At 36.7% G+C, this 18,887-nt stretch overlaps 5 protein-coding genes across 6 annotated transcripts; 3 read left to right on the forward strand and 2 right to left on the reverse strand.

Annotated features, from left to right (window-relative positions):
* Positions 1 to 25: 25 nt before the first annotated feature.
* LOC116110297 (uncharacterized protein At4g29660) lies at positions 26 to 4,003 on the forward strand. Its single transcript, XM_031396514.1, has 2 exons — positions 26 to 305; positions 3,565 to 4,003. The coding sequence occupies exons 1-2, from the start codon at positions 123 to 125 to the stop codon at positions 3,673 to 3,675; spliced, it is 294 nt and encodes a 97-aa protein (XP_031252374.1). The 5' UTR covers positions 26 to 122; the 3' UTR covers positions 3,676 to 4,003.
* Positions 4,004 to 4,781: 778 nt separating this feature from the next.
* Positions 4,782 to 5,381, forward strand: LOC116110278 (PRA1 family protein F2-like). The gene has a single exon (XM_031396495.1). The coding sequence runs from the start codon at positions 4,782 to 4,784 to the stop codon at positions 5,379 to 5,381; it is 600 nt and encodes a 199-aa protein (XP_031252355.1).
* A 1,380-nt stretch (positions 5,382 to 6,761) lies between these two features.
* LOC116110290 (cytidine deaminase 1-like) lies at positions 6,762 to 7,828 on the reverse strand. The gene has a single exon (XM_031396505.1). It carries the CDS (start codon positions 7,794 to 7,796, stop codon positions 6,870 to 6,872), a length of 927 nt encoding a protein of 308 aa, XP_031252365.1. The 5' UTR covers positions 7,797 to 7,828; the 3' UTR covers positions 6,762 to 6,869.
* Positions 7,829 to 12,175: 4,347 nt separating this feature from the next.
* LOC116110293 lies at positions 12,176 to 16,144 on the forward strand. 2 transcript variants are annotated; one of them, XM_031396508.1, is made up of 8 exons: positions 12,176 to 12,464; positions 12,870 to 12,937; positions 13,141 to 13,288; positions 13,373 to 13,453; positions 13,979 to 14,065; positions 14,842 to 14,927; positions 15,165 to 15,285; positions 15,735 to 16,144. In XM_031396508.1, the coding sequence occupies exons 1-8, from the start codon at positions 12,198 to 12,200 to the stop codon at positions 15,810 to 15,812; spliced, it is 936 nt and encodes a 311-aa protein (XP_031252368.1). In that variant the 5' UTR covers positions 12,176 to 12,197; the 3' UTR covers positions 15,813 to 16,144. The 2 variants fall into 2 exon arrangements, with proteins under 2 accessions (XP_031252368.1, XP_031252370.1); XM_031396510.1 differs by lacking the exon at positions 12,870 to 12,937 and having other exon boundaries at positions 12,276 to 12,464.
* Positions 16,145 to 16,430: 286 nt separating this feature from the next.
* LOC116110294 (tetraspanin-2-like) lies at positions 16,431 to 18,668 on the reverse strand. Its single transcript, XM_031396511.1, has 2 exons — positions 18,038 to 18,668; positions 16,431 to 17,084 (listed from the first exon to the last, which is right to left on the reverse strand). The coding sequence occupies exons 1-2, from the start codon at positions 18,533 to 18,535 to the stop codon at positions 16,773 to 16,775; spliced, it is 810 nt and encodes a 269-aa protein (XP_031252371.1). The 5' UTR covers positions 18,536 to 18,668; the 3' UTR covers positions 16,431 to 16,772.
* Positions 18,669 to 18,887: the final 219 nt, after the last annotated feature.

Below are 18,887 nucleotides of genomic sequence, written 5' to 3' on the forward strand. Positions count from 1 at the left end.
CATGCTTATAAGAAAAAGCAGCAGAGCAGTTATTTTGCGTCTCTCCCTCCGCCTAAATCCGTCGGGCATAAACACTGTATCTGACGTGCCACCGCCGGTGAAGTGGGGATATAGAATTGAAAATGGCGAGCTATCTATGGAGGAAATACGCAGATTATTTGTACACAAAGTGGGAAAGAACACTTCTTTGGGACATGATAGAGCCGTACAGGAGACCAAAATCTTTTAAACCTCTTGTCACCATCTATGTTGCCGCTTTCTACACTGGTGTCATCGCCTCTGCCATTACTGAGCAACTCTACAAGGTATTTCATCTTTCAATTGCTTGAATTTATCGTTTATTATAGGGTTTTTTTTTTTTTTTTTTTTTTTTATAGCTTCCAGTTGTTAAAGTTCAGAGCTTTTTCATCAGTTTTAATAACTGTGTATGCACTTTTTCACCGGAAGCATTACACTCTCACACAAAGTACTTGACTTTCTTCAGTAATTAGCTGTGAAACTTGGACTGCCTCTCTCTCTGCCAACTTAATTTTGGAATTTCAAGCATTATCAATGTAATGGCTCAAATCCACTGCTTCCTTTATTTAGGTTTTTAGGTCATCCTATTTCACCAAGTTACTGGTGGCACAGGGATCATAATCTGTACCAACTCTATTGTAGATTATATGCCACTCCTCTTTTTACCCTTTTATGTATTCTTAACAAAAATTTCCATCATATCATTTTTTTTTGTTATTTCTATTTATTCATTATTGATATCATCACTCAAATGACAATGGTTTTTTACATTTCATCTTGATTAGTATTCACATTTTCTTTGATTAGAGATGTCAAATTATTTACCTATTATCACATGAACTTCCAAGTAGATTCTACTAAAACCACATACCCATCTTTGTTAGTCCTCCTTTATTGAGCCCTGTTAGCTCCCGTTTGAATCATCAATTTGTCAAATCATTTTTCCAACTCTCAAGAGTTCTATTACCAATGTTTTTAATTGATATTTGTGAGGATGATGCTGTATAGGTAAGTTCTTTGTTATATTTATTGATAATTTTAATTGCATGCTTGTTGGCTAGGCGCCTAGGCATATATATATTTCTTAAGTATGGTAAAATGATTAGCAAATTAAAATTTATATCTTTGTCAATATCTTAGATGCCCCATATATGTTTCTAGAAACCATTCTCATTGAAATTGTTAGGCTTGATCTTTTAGTACTATTTCAAGGACAACTTTTCAATAGGATGGCGTTTAAGTATGAACTTTTAAATGCTAGTGGTATCAGGCATTACTACTGGAAACTTATGAATTTTAGAGATCTCTGAGTAGGTTAATTTTGGAGTGTATGATAGAGAAATCTGGAGAGCACATCCTAGAAATTTAAGCCTATGTTTGTTCTTATATTTTTCAACTTTTTGATATAAGTAATTCAACTCTGAAATTTTTAGGGTGTTTAATACAGATATAGACTTTGCACTATGTAAAATCTTGTGAGGTTTGGAGGTCATTTAAAGTACTCAGGGAAGTTGTTAAGATAGATGTAAATCACAAAATTTGGTCCGACAAATCTGACATTCACACTGGGCTTAGTGTAACGAATCCCACATCGAAAGCGTATTGGGGAGGTCTTGGGCTTATAAATGGGAGGAGTCCCTCCACCTAATAGGTTAGTCTTTTGGGTGTGAAACTTCAAGCTCGTGACAAGTGGTAACAGAGCAGACAGATCTGTCTTTTGGTGTCCCGCCAAGCACCCACGCCGGGACATCCTCATGTGATTGTGGGTCCACACAAGAGTGAGATGGATGGGTAGGTAGGGGCCTCACCTGTACGAGGACGTCACAAGATTGGGTGAGGGAGAATGTAACGAATCCCATATTGAAAGCGTATCGGGGAGGTCCTGGGCATATAAATGGGAGGAGTTTCTCCACCTAATAGGTTAGCCTTTTGGGTGTGAAACTCCCAGCTCGTGACACTAGGCCGTAGATGTAATGGAACACCTTTCCTTTTTTTCCAAGGGCAGCTGATGTGTTTCAACTAACCAACTGACTTGCCTCTGCTGACATGTAGACCTAGCAAAACGGGTGGGTGGACCGGGTGCGGGTCTTTATACGGGTCGATATATACGGGTCCAATATTTTGGACCCGTGCCCTACCCTATACGGGTACGGGTGGACCCGCGGGTGGGCCCGTTTTTTCCCTACATGAAAACCATTACCTGTACTTCCCAAAAACAAAATAACAAAAAATAAAAATAAAAAACACCACCAAACGCACATACAATCCTCAAATTCACAGAAACAAAGCATGATTACATCAAAATTTCTCCAACAAATTAATCTCCTTTCTCCTCTTTCAATCGTTAAACGCCACAAAAACGGATCAAAACAATAACACAAACATTTCCCACAAAGGCATAAACTTTCAAAACAATTAAGCATNGACTTTGCACTATGTAAAATCTTGTGAGGTTTGGAGGTCATTTAAAGTACTTAGGGAAGTTGTTAAGATAGATGTAAATCACAAAATTTGGTCCGACAAATCTGACATTCACACTGGGCCTAGGCCGCAGATGTAATGGAACACCTTTCCTTTTTTTCCAAGGGCAGCTGCTGTGTTTCAACTAACCAACTGACTTGCCTCTGCTGACATTGTGGATGAGAACCCATGATTTGATCTACTAGCTTGAAAACCTGGATCATGCCAAGAAGCATTTGAATCACTTGAATTATTGTTCATATTGCGATGAACCATAATTTGGATGTAGGCCTAGCTACAGATCTGTTCCTTCATTAGGGGTGTCATTCCCTCCCATCTGCTGCCCTCCCATCTGCTGGGCAGTTGGGATATTCTTATCCAGGTTAAACCAATCAATTTGAAACTAGCTGGCCTAGGGAGAGACAGAAGCATAAGGAGTCTTTGTGCCCCTTTTCTTTAAACTCTATGCAGAAGACCTCTGAAAAAGACCAGATGGGAACTAGTTCACCCCTATTAACTGATAAATGTGATTTTAATAACATATTGAATATGAAGAGATAAATTACAAAAGTTTTATATTGAGCAGTAAACACGTGAAGCAATTACTCTGTAATATTTTGAGGCCATTTGGATTGTTAGAATATGTGGAATGATTGGATATAATTTTGTTAGTGTGTGTTGATAAGCTTGACCGTAGACTGATTAAAAATTCATGGCTATAAGAATATGATGGATGAAGTGACAAAATTTAGTCGGAAACTAGCATATTCATGAATCTTCATTTGATTTGGAAAAAGGCTGAGAATTGTACTCTCCCCAAGAGCTCCAAAAGTCATGTAATTTACCTCAATGTAAGATTCGTAAGTGAACTAGTTCATCACTAAATTTTGTGATTTTATCTATCATATTCTTATAATTACCAAGTTTAATCAGACTAAAGTGGAACATCAGTAGGATTTATTAAGAACATAGCAAGTGTCTAATACATGTAAATTGGCTAAATTGGGCCTTTATTTTGATGGTCGCTTATCTCAGGGCCGCAATTTGAGGCTCTGATCTGAGAATTTCGCTTCTTGTGTTGAGCAGGAAAAGTACTGGGAAGATCACCCTGGGGAAGCAGTGCCACTCATGAAACCGAAATTCTATGGCGGACCCTGGAAGGTGTACAAAGGGGATACTCTGCCGGAAAATCTGTGAGAACCATTACAACCAGCTTGTGACCTGTGCTAAAGTTTCTTCCTTGTATCTCGTGAGTCATGTTTTTTGTATAAAGTTGAGACTTTTGATGGAATCTAGCAAAACTAATATTCCGTCTAGTGTGAGAAATGATCAAAGTAAACCTTGAGGTGATGATGCTGCATAATTTTACATTGTTGAAAGAGCAGCCCACACCAGGAAAAAAAAAAAAAAAGAAGTCCCAATAGTATCAATGTGATGTTGGATTTGATTTGTAGTTTTATACTACAGAAACCTTGGTGTCTCGCAATATGATTAAATCTTAAATACTCCTTAACACCTCTGTTTTGCTTAATCTATAACTCAGTTTTGCCCGTTTGTTGGAACTCGGTTTCATCAATTTCACTTACTGTATATGAGATTCTTGGAATGATAGATTACGGCTATTAATTACCGGATTATGCTTCTTGCAAAATAATCTGGAATGGGATGGGCATAACCTGGTGAACATCATTAGCTCTTGCATGCCGAAGCGAAACTGTAATGACTAATCAGTAATAAATAACCATTTAAAATTAATAATTTATTATAATTTTTTTATGAATCTACAGAACTCTTAAGAAAGATTATTAGTACACTGCTAGCCGGAATTACAATGTTGGAATTGAAGACTTTCTTATAGAATCCCTGAATTTAAGTTGTATGGGGGGTCTTATTTTGTTCCAACTTCAACATGGATGATTTGACCATTAGAAACCACTATGTTACGTAATCCTGATCTTTTAATGTTTTTAAGGCAGATTCTAGTTTTTTTTGGATTAATGTCCTCAATCTACCCATTCATCAATCACCGTCTCGAACTCAGTCAACAGTTACTTGATCAATCATCAATCTGTTATCTAACTAATTGCCATGTAATAATAATATCACTCTTACTACAGAAAATAAACGTATAAATTAGAAATAAGTATGGTGCACATCAACAACTCTCTTTCTAATTCTTGAAATCCATACTTTTTACACGTTCTTCTCTCCCCTCCTCTTTAGCATTGCTTCTCTAATCCCTCTCTGTTTCTGCATCTGCCTGTATATGGTCATGCTCTTCGGGGCTTGTTCATCATCGGAAAATGACAACTTATGGAACAATCCCGACAGAATCATTGGCGTCTTCGACCCTCCCTATTTTTATACGTGCGAAACAACATATCCATTCAACCTTTAGCACCAGAAGACCATGGAAGGAGATGATACCTCCTCATTCTTTAAACACCCCCACCTCATTTGGTAACTTCCTCGATAGAGCCAGAACAAATGCAGCTATTTTTCGCATGAATTATGCCATTATCGTGCTGTTCATCCTATTTGTTAGCTTGCTTTGGCATCCCATTTCCCTGATCGCTTATATTCTTATGATCGTTGCATGGTTGTTCCTATATTTCTTACGCGATGACCCATTAACAGTTCTGGGGTACATGGTTGATGATTGTTTGGTGCTGATAGGTTTGTCGCTGGCAACATTTGCTGTTCTTTTTCTAACAAATGTAACCAATAATATTATCGGTGGACTCTCTATAGGGATGGTTGTGATTTTGGTTCATGGTATATTGAGAAATCCTGATGATCTCTTCTTTGTAGATGATGATGATCAACAAGGTAGATCCACTGCATTGTTCAATAGTGAACATATTAAATCTCATGCTGCCTCTTCATCTTTTTATTCCTCCTAGATCTTCTAGTTAACTTTTTCATGCTTGTGAATGTCATCCTGTTGACAACTTGTTTTCTATTCTGAATCATAAATCTTTTTTTTTTTTTTTTTTTTTTTTTTTAGATTTCTTTGAGCAATATAGCTAATTTCTTTGTTGGTTTTCAGATTCTATTTTGTTGCCTAATTGCTCTGTTCCTGACCTCTGTACATGGTTGGTGGAATTTTGCAGTAAAGAAAAAATAATAATGATAAGTCAATATTTGTTAATTGTGTCTTTGACATTAAAGTTAACAAGAATTTATGTTGTGGAACTTGTGTGCACCAAGCTGTTGGCATTTTTTTAAACATGTTCTAATTTACAGTAGGCTGACATGATTAAAAGGGCTAAATTCCATGTTACTTTTTAGGTAATTATAATGTGTTTTCTTGTATATTCTTTAATATTTATTATGACTACTGGCTTTAGATGTCAACATTCTAAAAATTGAAATGATCTTTGAAGGGTTTTATCGGCAAAATACTTTTAGTATGTTTCTCGTGTCTGGTTCACTGTTTCTTTGGAATAGAGAACATGTCCCTTTTTCATGTTCATTACAAGCTAGACCATTATCAGTTTATCAGAATCAATCACTGTCTGAATGAACCCTCTAGGCAGCGCTTTAAATTTATTAAATTTCTGCCGAGACACCATACGGGCACAAAGCAGTGAGCATTGTCTTTGAATTGCATTGTATTATCGGTTTCAGGCTCCCAACATGGCCAATTGGTTTACTTTTATTCTTTCTATTGTCCATTAATACAAGCTGCATCTTTTATATCCTCTTGAGAATTTATGCTTCTTGTATGTCATAGCAGAGTATAGATTCCACTTCAAACGCAAGTAGCATCGAGCTGCATCAATCTCAGCTATAAACATTCTTTCCATCAAGTCTTACTGTTAGACATCAGTACATTGCTCTGCTTTAATTACAAATGACACAGAGAGTTGTAAATATCAAGCATAAGTTTGATGAATTTCACCCTATACATGTTGCATTATTTCTTAACAAAGCCCACAAACATTGACAACGACCTTGCAGACATGATATAAACAACGTTAAAACTCTGTCTTTTCGCCTTTAATGTCTTGCCACTTTAAGTTTTACCAATGCACTTTGGGAGGTTAAAATCAAAGGCAAGTAATTGACTTTGTGTTGATGATGACAATGTCTTGAAGAAAAGTTGAACAGATTGGAACTCCGCCGCAGCATTAATGCCTATCCTAGGGGCTGCCAACTGCATGTACCAAACCAAATTTCGGAAAACAACAGGAAACCGCACCTGCTTTTCATTGTACTTTACATATCACATTAGCATTAAGCGATTGACAGTCAAATTTCAATGTGATTAACAACTGTAGTGTAGAAGAAGAGATATAATGATTTTATTCATTAATCCATCATCCAGCCATGCTTCAATTGGACATGAGTGGATTACCATAAAAATTAATTACAAATACAGGGAGTCATCAAAATGAAGCCCTTTTACAATGAAAAACTTTGAACTGACACTTAGGCGAAATCACCTGCAAAAGCAATCTGGCGGTGTGTTCTTGCCTCACAACTGCGCCCTCTTTCTCCACCAACACCGCATCCACAATCCTCTCATACCCACCACCGTTTCCACTCGCCACGTAAGCCACCAACGCCGCCTGTACAGGACCCAAGCTTGGATTATACGCGGCGGACTCCATATAAGACCCTTTATAAACCTTTCCTTCAGAATCCATAATCGCAACCCCAGATGGGCACTTACTGTAGGGCGCATGAGACTTATTCGCAGCCTCTAAAGCTGCAAACTTTAAACTCTCCGACGCCTCACCGTTACAACACTTGTCATAACCACCATCGTCATCGTTATCACTCACAAAAGACAAGCCGTTCTGGTGAGTTTCCAAGATCAAAGGAACATCCTTTTCCAACAGGTCATCAGGACCGAACCTGTCAGGCAGAAAATGCGACAACGTGTAATAATTACATCCATGATCTTCCTGTTGTTGTTTTGTGTTCTCATCGGATGACGTCACGCAGATTTTGATATCAGAAGAGTTCCGGATTTCCTGCAAGAATTGGCGGCAATGACCGCAGGGGGCGGAGGAGACGGCGAAGCATTGGAGGCGGGGCTCCGCATTGAGGATGAGGTTGGTGACGAGGAACTGCTCGGCGTGGACAGAGTGATGGAGAGGGAGACCAGGGAATTCGATGTTGCCGCCGAAGAAGATCCGACCCGAAGAGCCGAGTCCGACCGCCCCCACGTGGTAGTTAGAAATGGGCGGGCGGGCAAGAGTTTTGGCGGATTTGACTAAGGTAGGGAGAAGTTGGTGGATTGTGAGGCCCGATTTTTGAGCGAATGATTCGGCTTCGGCGGCCTCGATCACGAATCTGGGTCGATCCATTTGGACAGGAAGAAGAAGAGGAGGATGATGATAGGTTTGGAGAAGAGTGTTCCTGGAAATGAGGAGGGAGTAGAGATAGAGGAAGAACTAAGTAGTGAGTTGGAATTATTTATAGGAAAAATTTGGTTTTGGTATTGAAAGACCCTTGAAATTAGGAATACTAAAACAATTTAATTGAACAAAAATAGGAATGATTCTGTTGGGGAAGTATCAATCAGAGACAGCTTAATAATTGATTAAATAATACAAGAAGAGTTGTTATGGAGGATTAGAAAATGAAATTGAGTCAAAAGACAAAAGGATTAGTTGAGTGAAAGGATAAACTTATTATTATTAGCATGAATGAGATAGTGATTGAGAAATAGCAGGAAAGTATGGATGTGGGTTTCCTCCTATTTTTATCTTTTGCATGTCAACATTCACCATGTGAGATCCAAACAAATTAAAGTATCATAAATTCATAAACAAACATTTTCCCCTTAAGCTTTTCTCTTGTTTTATAAAATATCATATGATGATGCTATACTTCTTTTCTTTCTTACTCTTTATGGCACTGCTACACCAATTTCTTTCTCTTCATACCCTTCTAAGAAATTGGTTTTCTCTTTCAATGCTTTAAACTACTTTTTTTCTCTTTCTTTTACTTTACTTTAAAGAGAAAAGCACTTCCAAAGAGTATATTTTGACCATTCGTCTAAGCCCTCATACACTCCAGGAAAATTTACAGGCAATGATATACTTATGGAAGATACTAACTCATGGGGTTTCAATATGATGGGATAAATGAACCCTAATAAATTGACCTGGCGGCAACAAGATTTGCTCAATAACATTGTGGTTTATTTGGTTTTTTAAGTTTGTAGAGTGTTTAATGAATCTCGAAAATTAATTAAAGTGTACGCAAGTTAGCTTAGACATTCCGGTTACCAAAAAAAAAAAATGATGGGTAAATAGTATATCCAAACATATGGTTTGAAATTGCGATGCCTTGAGCTACACAAAGTGGTTTTAAAAGGGAAAATGGGACCTTGAGTAGTGCATGGGTTGTTGATGGATTGAAAACTTTTCATCACTACTTCCACAAGCAACCAAACTAAACCATATACCAAAAACAATTAATATTCTTGTGCCAACTTATCTTGATCATTCATGACATTGGATTCACAATCACAATAATTTATTTTATTTTTATACATACTGTTATGTCGATACTGCTTCTTCATCACTTATTTTGGACCATTGCTTAATTGTCCACTTCTTTACCTACCAATCTATACAATCTTTTGGTTTGGTACCAAAATTATTACATCAAACATCTTACTCTTTGTTTTATTTTGTCATCTTTACATTATTAATATCACATCCTATGCTTTGATAAAGGTTTGTTTATGCATGCCCTCATCATCATACTTGATATGTGATGTACTCTAATTGGTTCAATTCCTTGTGGATGAGGGAATAACTTAATATGTTCAATCTCTTACTGGAAAACAACATTTTATTTAAGTCTCTGTACACAGGAGGGTGGAATGAATGTTTAGATAAAAGAAATTGTCAATAGAGATGTGTTAGGTTGAAACACGTCCGTTTGGAATGATATACATAACAAAATATAATAAACACATGGTTTGAATGACAAAAGGGTTATTTGGACTCACCTTTGGATAACTTAAATGGTAGGACGAGCGTTGGGATGTGTGATTAAGATACACGGTTTTAGGTTTGAATCCTCTAACCCCCAAAATTTAAGTGATCATCTCCAGCATATGAAAAGTGTGATATAGACTAAAGTTCATTGTCCAACACTAGGTAAAGATTTGGATTTGGACCAAAAGTGGATATAAAGTTTTAGATTTGATCTTGAGTGGTTGTTACCAAAATGATCACTACTTATGTTGGCTGATGCGCGATTCAATGGATTCATCCCATTTTGGACCAAATCAATATGAATATATAGAGCCCAGAATCAGATTATGCATAAAGGATTCCTATTTCCTACCAAAAACTATCCTCCTGTAACAACACCCCTTTTACCTTAGGAGGAGTTTGGTCCGGGGTTATCCCATTAATGAGGTAATGTCATCTTATATTATTTAAATTATCACGTTTGGTTGTTAAGTAATATAAAATTTCGATAATCTTTCAAAATCAATAAAAAAATTTTTAAGTATTTTAAGATTATTTAATAATCATAATTTTGTTACAATTTAACCCTTAACTATTGAATTTTTTGATAATAATGCCCTTGTTTTGAAAACAATTTACCAAAATATTCATGGACTATTTTATTCTTATATACAAAATTTTTAAGACATAAATACCCTTAAACTTGAAAAAAAATTACCCAAAACTGATGGCTAGATTTGGCCACCACCGCCGGCCGTCGGCTATTCCAACTACTGTCGTCACAATCGGCAGTGACTTGGGTTAGATGGGGGTGATTTTGTTAAAAATTAAACTTTTATGTAATTGAGGTGTTTTAACAAAATCTAAAATATAAGGAGTTAAATGAATGATTCAAAAAATAATAATAAAAAAATATTATATTAATATTTAAAACAGGATGCAATTTATTAATCTAAATAACATACTCATCAATTTATTCCTCACAATCAAACGTATCAATATAGCATACCTATTAATTTATTTCAATCTAACCAAATACATTTTCTTAAATATTTTCAGTAATCTCCAAGATAATTTATTTTTCTATTAATCTTTTTAACATTCTTAATAATACAACGTTCCCAAAACTAAATCTACCTCTTAGAAATACTATCTTAATTTTTGTGTTTAAAACCGAAATATTATTTTTATTATATTATATGTGAAATATAATATTACTTAAGTTCTTAATTCAATAAAGCTAGGGAAACCTGCACCGAAATTTTGTACCGGCCTACGTGTAATAAGTTTCTGATTTTTTTAACAATTTTTTTCTAGTGAACGGCCGTCCATCAAATTTGGACGACCGTTCACTCACATGGACGTCCGTCCATATTATATGGACGGGCGTCCATATACAAGGGACGGGTGTCCCCATATAAAGGACGGCCGTCCCTCATTAAAATACAATAAAAAAAAATTTATAAACATTAGGACGGCCGTCCATTACATTTGGACGGGCGTCGTCCCTTATGTTTGGACGGTCGTCCATCCCTGATGGACGACCGTCCATAGTATTCCTTTTTTTTTTTTTAATTTTTTTTTTTCTAAAAACTAGCTTCTCCTAAGTGGCTCTGAAATCAGTCAGGCCGCCTTTAATCCCTACGGAGGATGAACAGAAGAAGCAAGAAGAAGGCTTCTTTGGATCCTTTGCAAAGCTTTTTGTCAACACTGAATCATCTGCTATGGAAATTTTGAGAGGAATATTTCCAGGTTTTAGGAAGAAGCCACTGAACCATCAATATCAAAGCCTATACCAGCACCCTCAACATATACCAGCACCCTCAACAGCAAAAGTACTCAACTGCTTGGCTTGTACAAGACAGCTTTGTGATCCCAGATGAGGACGAGCCACCTTCCATTGATACAAGAACTCCCACTCCACGAAAAACTTATGCTTTCATGTCCAAGGATGCAGAAAAGATCCAGCAACTGCGGCAAAGTCAGCTACTTAATGGATGGGATGGTATTAAGGCAAAGTCGAGCTAATAATAATAATATAATATAATAATAAATAATAATAATAATGTATTCTTGTCTTAATCAGTATTGAGTATGGAGATGTACAGGTCCATCATATCTACTGCATTTACTCAAAGTCTGATTATTAAAAGTCGTGGGCAGTTATTAGATGACAGAGAAGAAGAAGAAGAAGAAGAAGAGAGCGAAATGTAGAAGGTGAGCATTATTTTTTTTTTTTTTTTTTTTTTTTTTTTTTTTTTTTAAGTATGGACGCCCGTCCAAACGTTTTGGACGGCGTCCCAAATGTTTATAAAAAATTTTATTGTATTTTCATTTAGGGACTGGCCGGGTCCTTTACATGGGGACGCCCTTCCCTTATATATGGACACCCGTCCATATAATATGGACGGGCGTCCATGTGAGTGAACGGCCGTCCAAATTTGATAGACGGCCGTTCACTAGAAAAAAATTGTTAAAAAAATCAGAAACGTGTTACACGTAGGTCGATACAAAATTTCAGTGCAGATTTTTCGGTGTCCCTAATTTTATTGGTTCTTAATTACCTTGAAAATTTCAAAGAAATGATAGACGGCCACGTAAACTCAATCCACACCACTAACATAAACGAGTGGTGTAATTATTCATTACAAAACTACAGAATCATGATGGTTCATCCAACGGTAGATGACGATCCACATCCATGTTATCCAATCCCAGACTCTCACCGTATAAAAATCCAAACATATAAATTCTCTTCGTTGAATCTTATCAAACATGGCAAATCTTCCTCGTCCAACGCTGCACCACAGGCTCCCACTCTTTGGTGCTCTTTCTTCTGCTTCAGTCTCTACTTTTTCGTGTTCTACTTCTGTTTCGAGTCTTTCCAAAGCGCTGAACAAGTGTGGCATTGGAATTAGAGCGCCTCGCCGTCTGGTGTTGGGTCTGGGAGCCGCATGTTGGACTCAGTTTTTTAGTATGGCGAGTAATGTTGCCTCCAAATCTTTCATTGCTTCTGCAAGGCAAAAGGGTGCTGTTGAAGAGGTAAAGTTTTCATCTTTAATTGCTGTTAGCAACAAGAATTCTTTTGTTGGTTATTGAATTGTGATATATTATTGTATTGGTGCATTCTTGATGAAATATGATGGGATAGTCTTGGAATTCAATTAATTGAGCTTCTGATAATGTAGCAATTGAATCATCTATTCAGTGATCGTTTTGGTTCAAATTAGTTGGGTGCGTCATGTATGTTATGTGCTCTTGTGTTTGAGTGGGAAGTCGTTGGCAGTAATTGACTTGGTGGAATATGGCTCACTGCAGTTACATTCTTGTAACTAATGTGTTTGGTCTTAAATCTAATAGATATTCTTAGATTTTTGAGAATTTTGAGGCCATATGTAAGTATACGGTACCATTATTTCAATAATTCATTTCACTTTCATCTCATAGATATTGAAGAATGTTGAGTGGCCAGAGCAATTCCCTTTCAAGGAGGAGGATTTTCAGCGCTTTGATGAGTAAAGGCTCTATACTTTATTTTCTTGCTTGAATTAAACTCTATATCAGGGACAATGCAAGCTGCTCATCTAAATGGCCACCATTTTAGCTGAAACTTCATAATATCTATTTGTAGTTTCAATTGTTACGAATCCCGTCACTGCAAGCTTATATACAGTGTTTGAGTTTTCTATATCTGAAATACAATAATTGATAATTTCAGGACACCTGATTCAATTTTCTATGAAGCTCCTCGATTTGTGACACACATTGATGATCCAGCCATTGCTGCATTGACTAAATACTATTCAGAGGTTTTACCTCCTAGCAATACTCCAGGAACAAGCATTCTAGATATGTGTAGTAGTTGGGTAAGACATATTTATCTGTATGACAGTGCCATTCCATGGTGCATCTTATATTATCATAACCCTCACTCTTGGCTTCACATTTAGGTGAGCCATTATCCACCAGGGTACAAACAAGATCGTATAGTTGGAATGGGCATGAATGAAGAAGAGCTCAAACGGAATCCAGTAAGTTTTTACTTTAATTGGTTATGATGTCTTTTTGTTAATTTTTACTGTAGATATTTCATTTAACTGACCTATAATTCGACGTTCAAAAATCCAAAATTTGTTACCGCTTTGGCCGATTTTAGCAATTGCAATTTTATTAACTTAATCAAATCTTGATTAGGGTTCCTCCTTCAAAATTGTTATTGGTTGGATAGTGGTTGTCTCCTTCAGTTATTTCCCAACAAAATATTAAACAAGGAAAGGCTAGTATTTTTTGCAGGCATTATTTTGTTTCCTGTAGATCAGTACGATCAGCATAACTTCATAGGTATCATGTATCACGAGACAAATAAGGAAAAAGTATGAGCATGTAAATAATGACAAATTGACACCCCTCATTCAACTGGTTGAGTTGAAACCTTTGTCTATATGACGCTACTATACTGGACATCATAATCATGGACTAATTTGCACACATATTGGTATATGGCCATTATATTGATGAGGTAAAGACATTCAATGTTTTGAATTATGTCTCTACAGGTTTTGACTGAGTATGCTGTTCAAGACATAAATTCAAATCCTAAACTTCCGTTTGAAGATGATTCCTTTGACATCATTACTAATGTGGTATGTACATCTTTTACATCTCAAGAATATTTCATTGTTTTTTCATGTAAATATTACTAGTGTATGCTTTCCTAATACTGCTGAACAAATTCTTACCAAAATATTAGGACACATCTGAATTAATATGTTCTTTTTCCCACACATTTGTGTATTACTTGTCATTATATTTTAAGCTTCAGCTGGTTACGGCTTAGAATCGCTTGACATGTCACAAGTGAGTAGACTGATGACATCTAAACTAAACTGCGGCCCACTAGGTTGTAAGATAGGCTTCTTCTTAAGAATAAGAGATTTGCGTGTACTGACAGAAGAATTACTTATACAGATACTCTCTCATGTGAGATTACGACAATAAGGCATAAGCCACCATCCTATTTGTGAATTTGGTGGCTCAAAGTACTGAAATGACTGGTATACAATCTGAAGTTGTCAGATCTGCTAAAGATCTAGGCATCATTATAAATCTGTATGTCTTTTTTCAATATGAAATGAAATTATACAAGATAACGATGTTTTGAAGTCAGAACTAATTTGATTTACCTCCTATGTCATAACTGGTAACTTGAGTATTATCAACCTGCTATGTTTTGGAGCTGTTTTTGTTTTTATGTGTCTTATTGAACATTGTGATGGAAATCTCAGCCAGAACTATGCTGCTAACATTATACTTTCAAATATTTAATGATGGAAATTTTTTGGATAATTCATAAGCTAATGTACCAGTGAAGAAAGTCATGTTTTTAAATGCTCATATATTAGGTTTTTAAATCTCACAGGTCAGTGTTGATTATCTGACAAAGCCAATTGAAGTTTTCAAAGAAATGGGCCGGATTCTTAAGCCTGGTGGATTGGCTATAATGAGGTGGTATTTTTGTCCTTAATTGAGAATCGTTTTAAGTTTAACTTCAGACCTTTTGTAATCTATACCTGATATTGTGAAGCAATTCTCTGATTTTTATGATATACACGCACACAAGCTTTTGATGTAACTCTGAAAGTATTACTACAGCTCATTTTTATTTTTTATTTTTGTTTGAAATCTCCAATGTCTATTCTATGTCCAACAATTTTTTACTAATGTAATATGCTTATAACCCAGCTTTTCCAATCGTTGCTTTTGGACAAAAGCTATCTCAATATGGACGTCAACAGGCGATGCTGACCACGTCATGATTGTTGGGTCCTATTTCCATTATGCTGGAGGATTTGAACCTCCTCAGGTAATTGATTTCTTGAGTACTTTGACAAGTGTAGTAGCTGTTGACATAACCTGATAACTCTAAAGTTCTTCATTTTGTTATAATTGCAATTCGTCCTTCGCCGTTCTGATCAGCTAATTTCTGAAAGGTCTGGTTTTTCTGTTGGTCTTTTAGAGTTTTATTTACTCTTACTTTCCCTAAATTTAGACTTGCTTAACCTTTAATACTTGTGTTGGAAGTGGTCTGAATACCAGGGATATGAATATGTGACCAAGTGTGCCTATATCATCCTAAGATTGGGCAGTTTAACCTTTGCTGTTTGGAATCAACTGATGTACACAGCATTGATAAGCGACAGTCGTCTAAATTTAGACAAGCTATATTTATATATGAATGTATGCACATGCTTTCAAGTGCACACTACAATTAGTAAAGAGAGTCTAAATCAACTAATTTGCCTTTTTTTGCAGGCTGTGGACATTTCTCCCAATCCAGGACGCACGGACCCCATGTATATTGTTTACTCTAGAAAGGCATCTACGGCTTAATTCAACAAATTTCAGGACTGGCATTCTCATTTCTCTGTTGGCCAGGTCCTAATGTGATCAACTGGAAAGCCAAAGGTCCCAAAGGGTTTGTGGAAGAAACAGATGGATTGAGGTACACGAGATTTTTGTTTTTCATAACCACTAATCGGGCTTGGTGATCAAATACACACTTACCTCACTTTTGTACATTGTAATTAGTGTACTGTGCTATTTCACCATTGTATGCAACTTTGCAAAAGTGTATCCATGGGAGACTAAAACAGCATACCATATTTACTTTTGCGGGTTTCTGTAAGGGGAAGAGCAGAATCTATGAATTCTTTATTAGTTACTGTCTTCTGTTGTCAACAAAGTTCTTTATTATGCATATAATTAAGTAATCATATTATTTTCTTTTAAGAACATCGAAAACAGCTTGTTCCCACTCCAATGCACCACCCATAACAGTGTTGCAGTTTTTGTATTACAATCAGAAACGATCGTGGAAGGAATGAAGCATCGAAAAGCGCCTGTTTCTTCTTGATCGGTCGGTGAGGTCGGTGCCTTTTCTATTAAATACTCATTAAGAAATTTTTGTGGGGCACCATGGTCTAAAAACTACCTCCTCACTCCCCTCCACCACCCCCTCTCTTTATGTGTGTGTGCAAGCACACGCGGGTGCAAATTGTTTGCAACAAATTGCTAATCTGTAAAAAGCATTCTTCACTCCAAGAAGCCACAATGACCACTGATCTTCTACGGAAGAATCTAAAGTTGAAAAGCTGATAAGATTCTCTGCTCGTTTTAACAATATGAAAATTCAATTCCAAAAGTCTGTCCATACATTCTAGATAGAGCAGAATAAGGGAATATAAATATATTTACACTAGTGACAAAGACACTTTCTTTCTTGAGAGGATAAGAAACAAAAACTGACAAAAACCATCAAACTGACAAGTGGGTTGTGTTTGGACAAGCGTTTTAAGACCAACCCTGTTTGTATCTGCGGAAGAGGTCTTCAGTTTGGGCATTTTTGAAGGCACTGCAGGCAATCAGATAAACCCATATCAGTACAACAACTGCAACAATCAGAATGATATTGGCTTTCCTCCATTCTTTTCTCAGGTTCCCCAACAGACCGGCTTTGCAGGAATTGCAATTGTAGCAGAGTTGGGTTTGGTCATTGTTCCACAAATAGCAGTCTGGATCAGCCATTGGATTCACTGGGTTTAGCCACAATGTTGGGTTCACATAACTGAAACCACAAACCGTTGGAGGCTTACAACATCCTGACTGTTTCACAACAAAATCAAACCTTTAATCCCAGAAAAAAACAGTAAAAAGAACTGCTAAAAAAAGGGGAAAAATATTAAAAGCACCCCACCAAACTATGTCTTTATATACACGCCAAAGCTGGCAACCATAACTAGCAATTTCATCTTTTGCAATAAAGACAAAGCAATAACCTTAATTATTGACTCGTTGATTACTTTAACTCGGGCTAAATTTTATAATCTTCTTGAGTTCTGATAATAAATGAGTGGGTAGTTACTCACTCTATTGGCACAAACTTTCCTGGCCTCGTGATGGAAGGGTACAAAATTTCATCTTCTTAGATAATTGCATATACCCCACAACGAATGATATCTGATATTGTGATTTCTTCTTAAATCATGCTGAGTTAAGCTATCATCAATAAAGTTTTTACTGGGAAAAAAAAAAGGGGCAAGTGGCCTAGCTAATTAAATTACATGTACCACACAGCATGTCAGCATGTGAGGCTTGTTGTCCTCAAATTTAAAAAAAAAATGATGCCCACATAATGGTAGGCACTAATACAATTTTTTTAAGGAAGAAGTGGGTCCTGCGTTTGGACAACTATCTAGTCCTGTCTTCTCCAGTGAGTTCCCGAAATCAGTCGATGTTCGTCTGATCTGTATCAAATCACCAGGAGAAGGAATCATGTTCGTTTACCCCCTAAGTCGTGATGGCAACCAATGGAAATGCGCCACATTCATCAAGATATTAACTTCGTTTGTTAGAACAGTACATTAATTTATGGGGAAGTCAGAAGGGAATATGCACGCCATAGAAATTGGAAGTCTGTATTTTGGAAATTAATGCTAAATCATGGTTGAAAATTTCTAAAACTGAATTAGAGTAAAGAGAAAGTGATGTTGGGTTGTTGGAATTATACATAACGTAAAAAAAATGAAAGGAACAATAGATAGAGAAGTTAAACAAACCTGAAGAGGAGAGATATGAGCACTAAAGAACTGATCGGGGGTGATGTATTCTTGGTTTAGTTTAGGACAAACATCGGTTTCACTGAGACAAGCTCGAATCTTGTTCCAATTCTTGGAGTCAACAACGTGATCCCTCAACCATCTGGAGAACCCATCAAGCCTGTACTCCCTGTAGCCTCTCCCGGGGACGGCATAGCTACCGTCAGGTCTCGTTACAACGAAGGCAAAAACAAGGAGAATGAGGAGGAGGGCAATCAGTATGGCCATGCAGCAGAGATAGAAGGCCAAAAGAGTCTCCTTGTACCAGTAGGCTCCAACGAAGCCACAGAGGGAGACGAAGAGGATGAGGAAACCGAGGATGACAACCAGCCAGCGAAAGAGATGGATGCACTCATTGTCAGGCTTGGAGGCTAACCAGATGCCGGAAGCTATGATGGGGATGGAACATAAAAACGCTATGAAGTTTAGAACTGCAGTTATGTTGTTGGCTACTCCCATGGTAGTGGTGGTGGGTTTCTTTCCAGTTGGTGTGTGTTTGTGGTGTGAAAATGGTGAATTATATAGTTGAAAAGGTAGGTGAGAAACTGGATGAGGGCACTGTGCTCTAGCCTCTAGGTCTGGACACGGATTTTTCAATGACTCAAACTTGTTTTTCATAACCACAAACGGAAGTGATAATTTATAGATAAATATCTTGACTTTAACTGCTTCAATTGAGCCAAGGGCATATTAGGACACCTAGCTTTTTTTTTTTTTTTATGTTACACCTTCACTGGCATAATAATACATCATAGGATAAGATAATTATTTTATTTGGATTATACTTTTAATTTTTTTTTTTTTTACAGAT

This window comes from Pistacia vera, unplaced genomic scaffold, assembly GCF_008641045.1.
Source record: "Pistacia vera cultivar Batoury unplaced genomic scaffold, PisVer_v2 Contig60, whole genome shotgun sequence".
In the NCBI taxonomy this organism is placed as follows: domain Eukaryota; kingdom Viridiplantae; phylum Streptophyta; class Magnoliopsida; order Sapindales; family Anacardiaceae; genus Pistacia; species Pistacia vera.

Bases quoted from the DNA above. Each gene is read 5' to 3' on its own strand.
- LOC116110297 (XM_031396514.1), top strand. From the start codon at position 123: ATGGCGAGCTATCTATGGAGGAAATACGCAGATTATTTGTACACAAAG. The intron at 306-3,564 runs GTATTTCATCTT...TGTGTTGAGCAG, and splicing joins TTACTGAGCAACTCTACAAG to GAAAAGTACTGGGAAGATCA.
- LOC116110278 (XM_031396495.1), top strand. From the start codon at position 4,782: ATGACAACTTATGGAACAATCCCGACAGAATCATTGGCGTCTTCGACC.
- LOC116110290 (XM_031396505.1), bottom strand. From the start codon at position 7,796: ATGGATCGACCCAGATTCGTGATCGAGGCCGCCGAAGCCGAATCATTC.
- LOC116110293 (XM_031396508.1), top strand. From the start codon at position 12,198: ATGGCAAATCTTCCTCGTCCAACGCTGCACCACAGGCTCCCACTCTTT. The intron at 12,938-13,140 runs GTAAAGGCTCTA...TGATAATTTCAG, and splicing joins GATTTTCAGCGCTTTGATGA to GACACCTGATTCAATTTTCT. The intron at 15,286-15,734 runs GTAATTGATTTC...CTTTTTTTGCAG, and splicing joins GAGGATTTGAACCTCCTCAG to GCTGTGGACATTTCTCCCAA.
- LOC116110294 (XM_031396511.1), bottom strand. From the start codon at position 18,535: ATGGGAGTAGCCAACAACATAACTGCAGTTCTAAACTTCATAGCGTTT. The intron at 17,085-18,037 runs GTTTGTTTAACT...GTTGTGAAACAG, and splicing joins CTCATATCTCTCCTCTTCAG to TCAGGATGTTGTAAGCCTCC.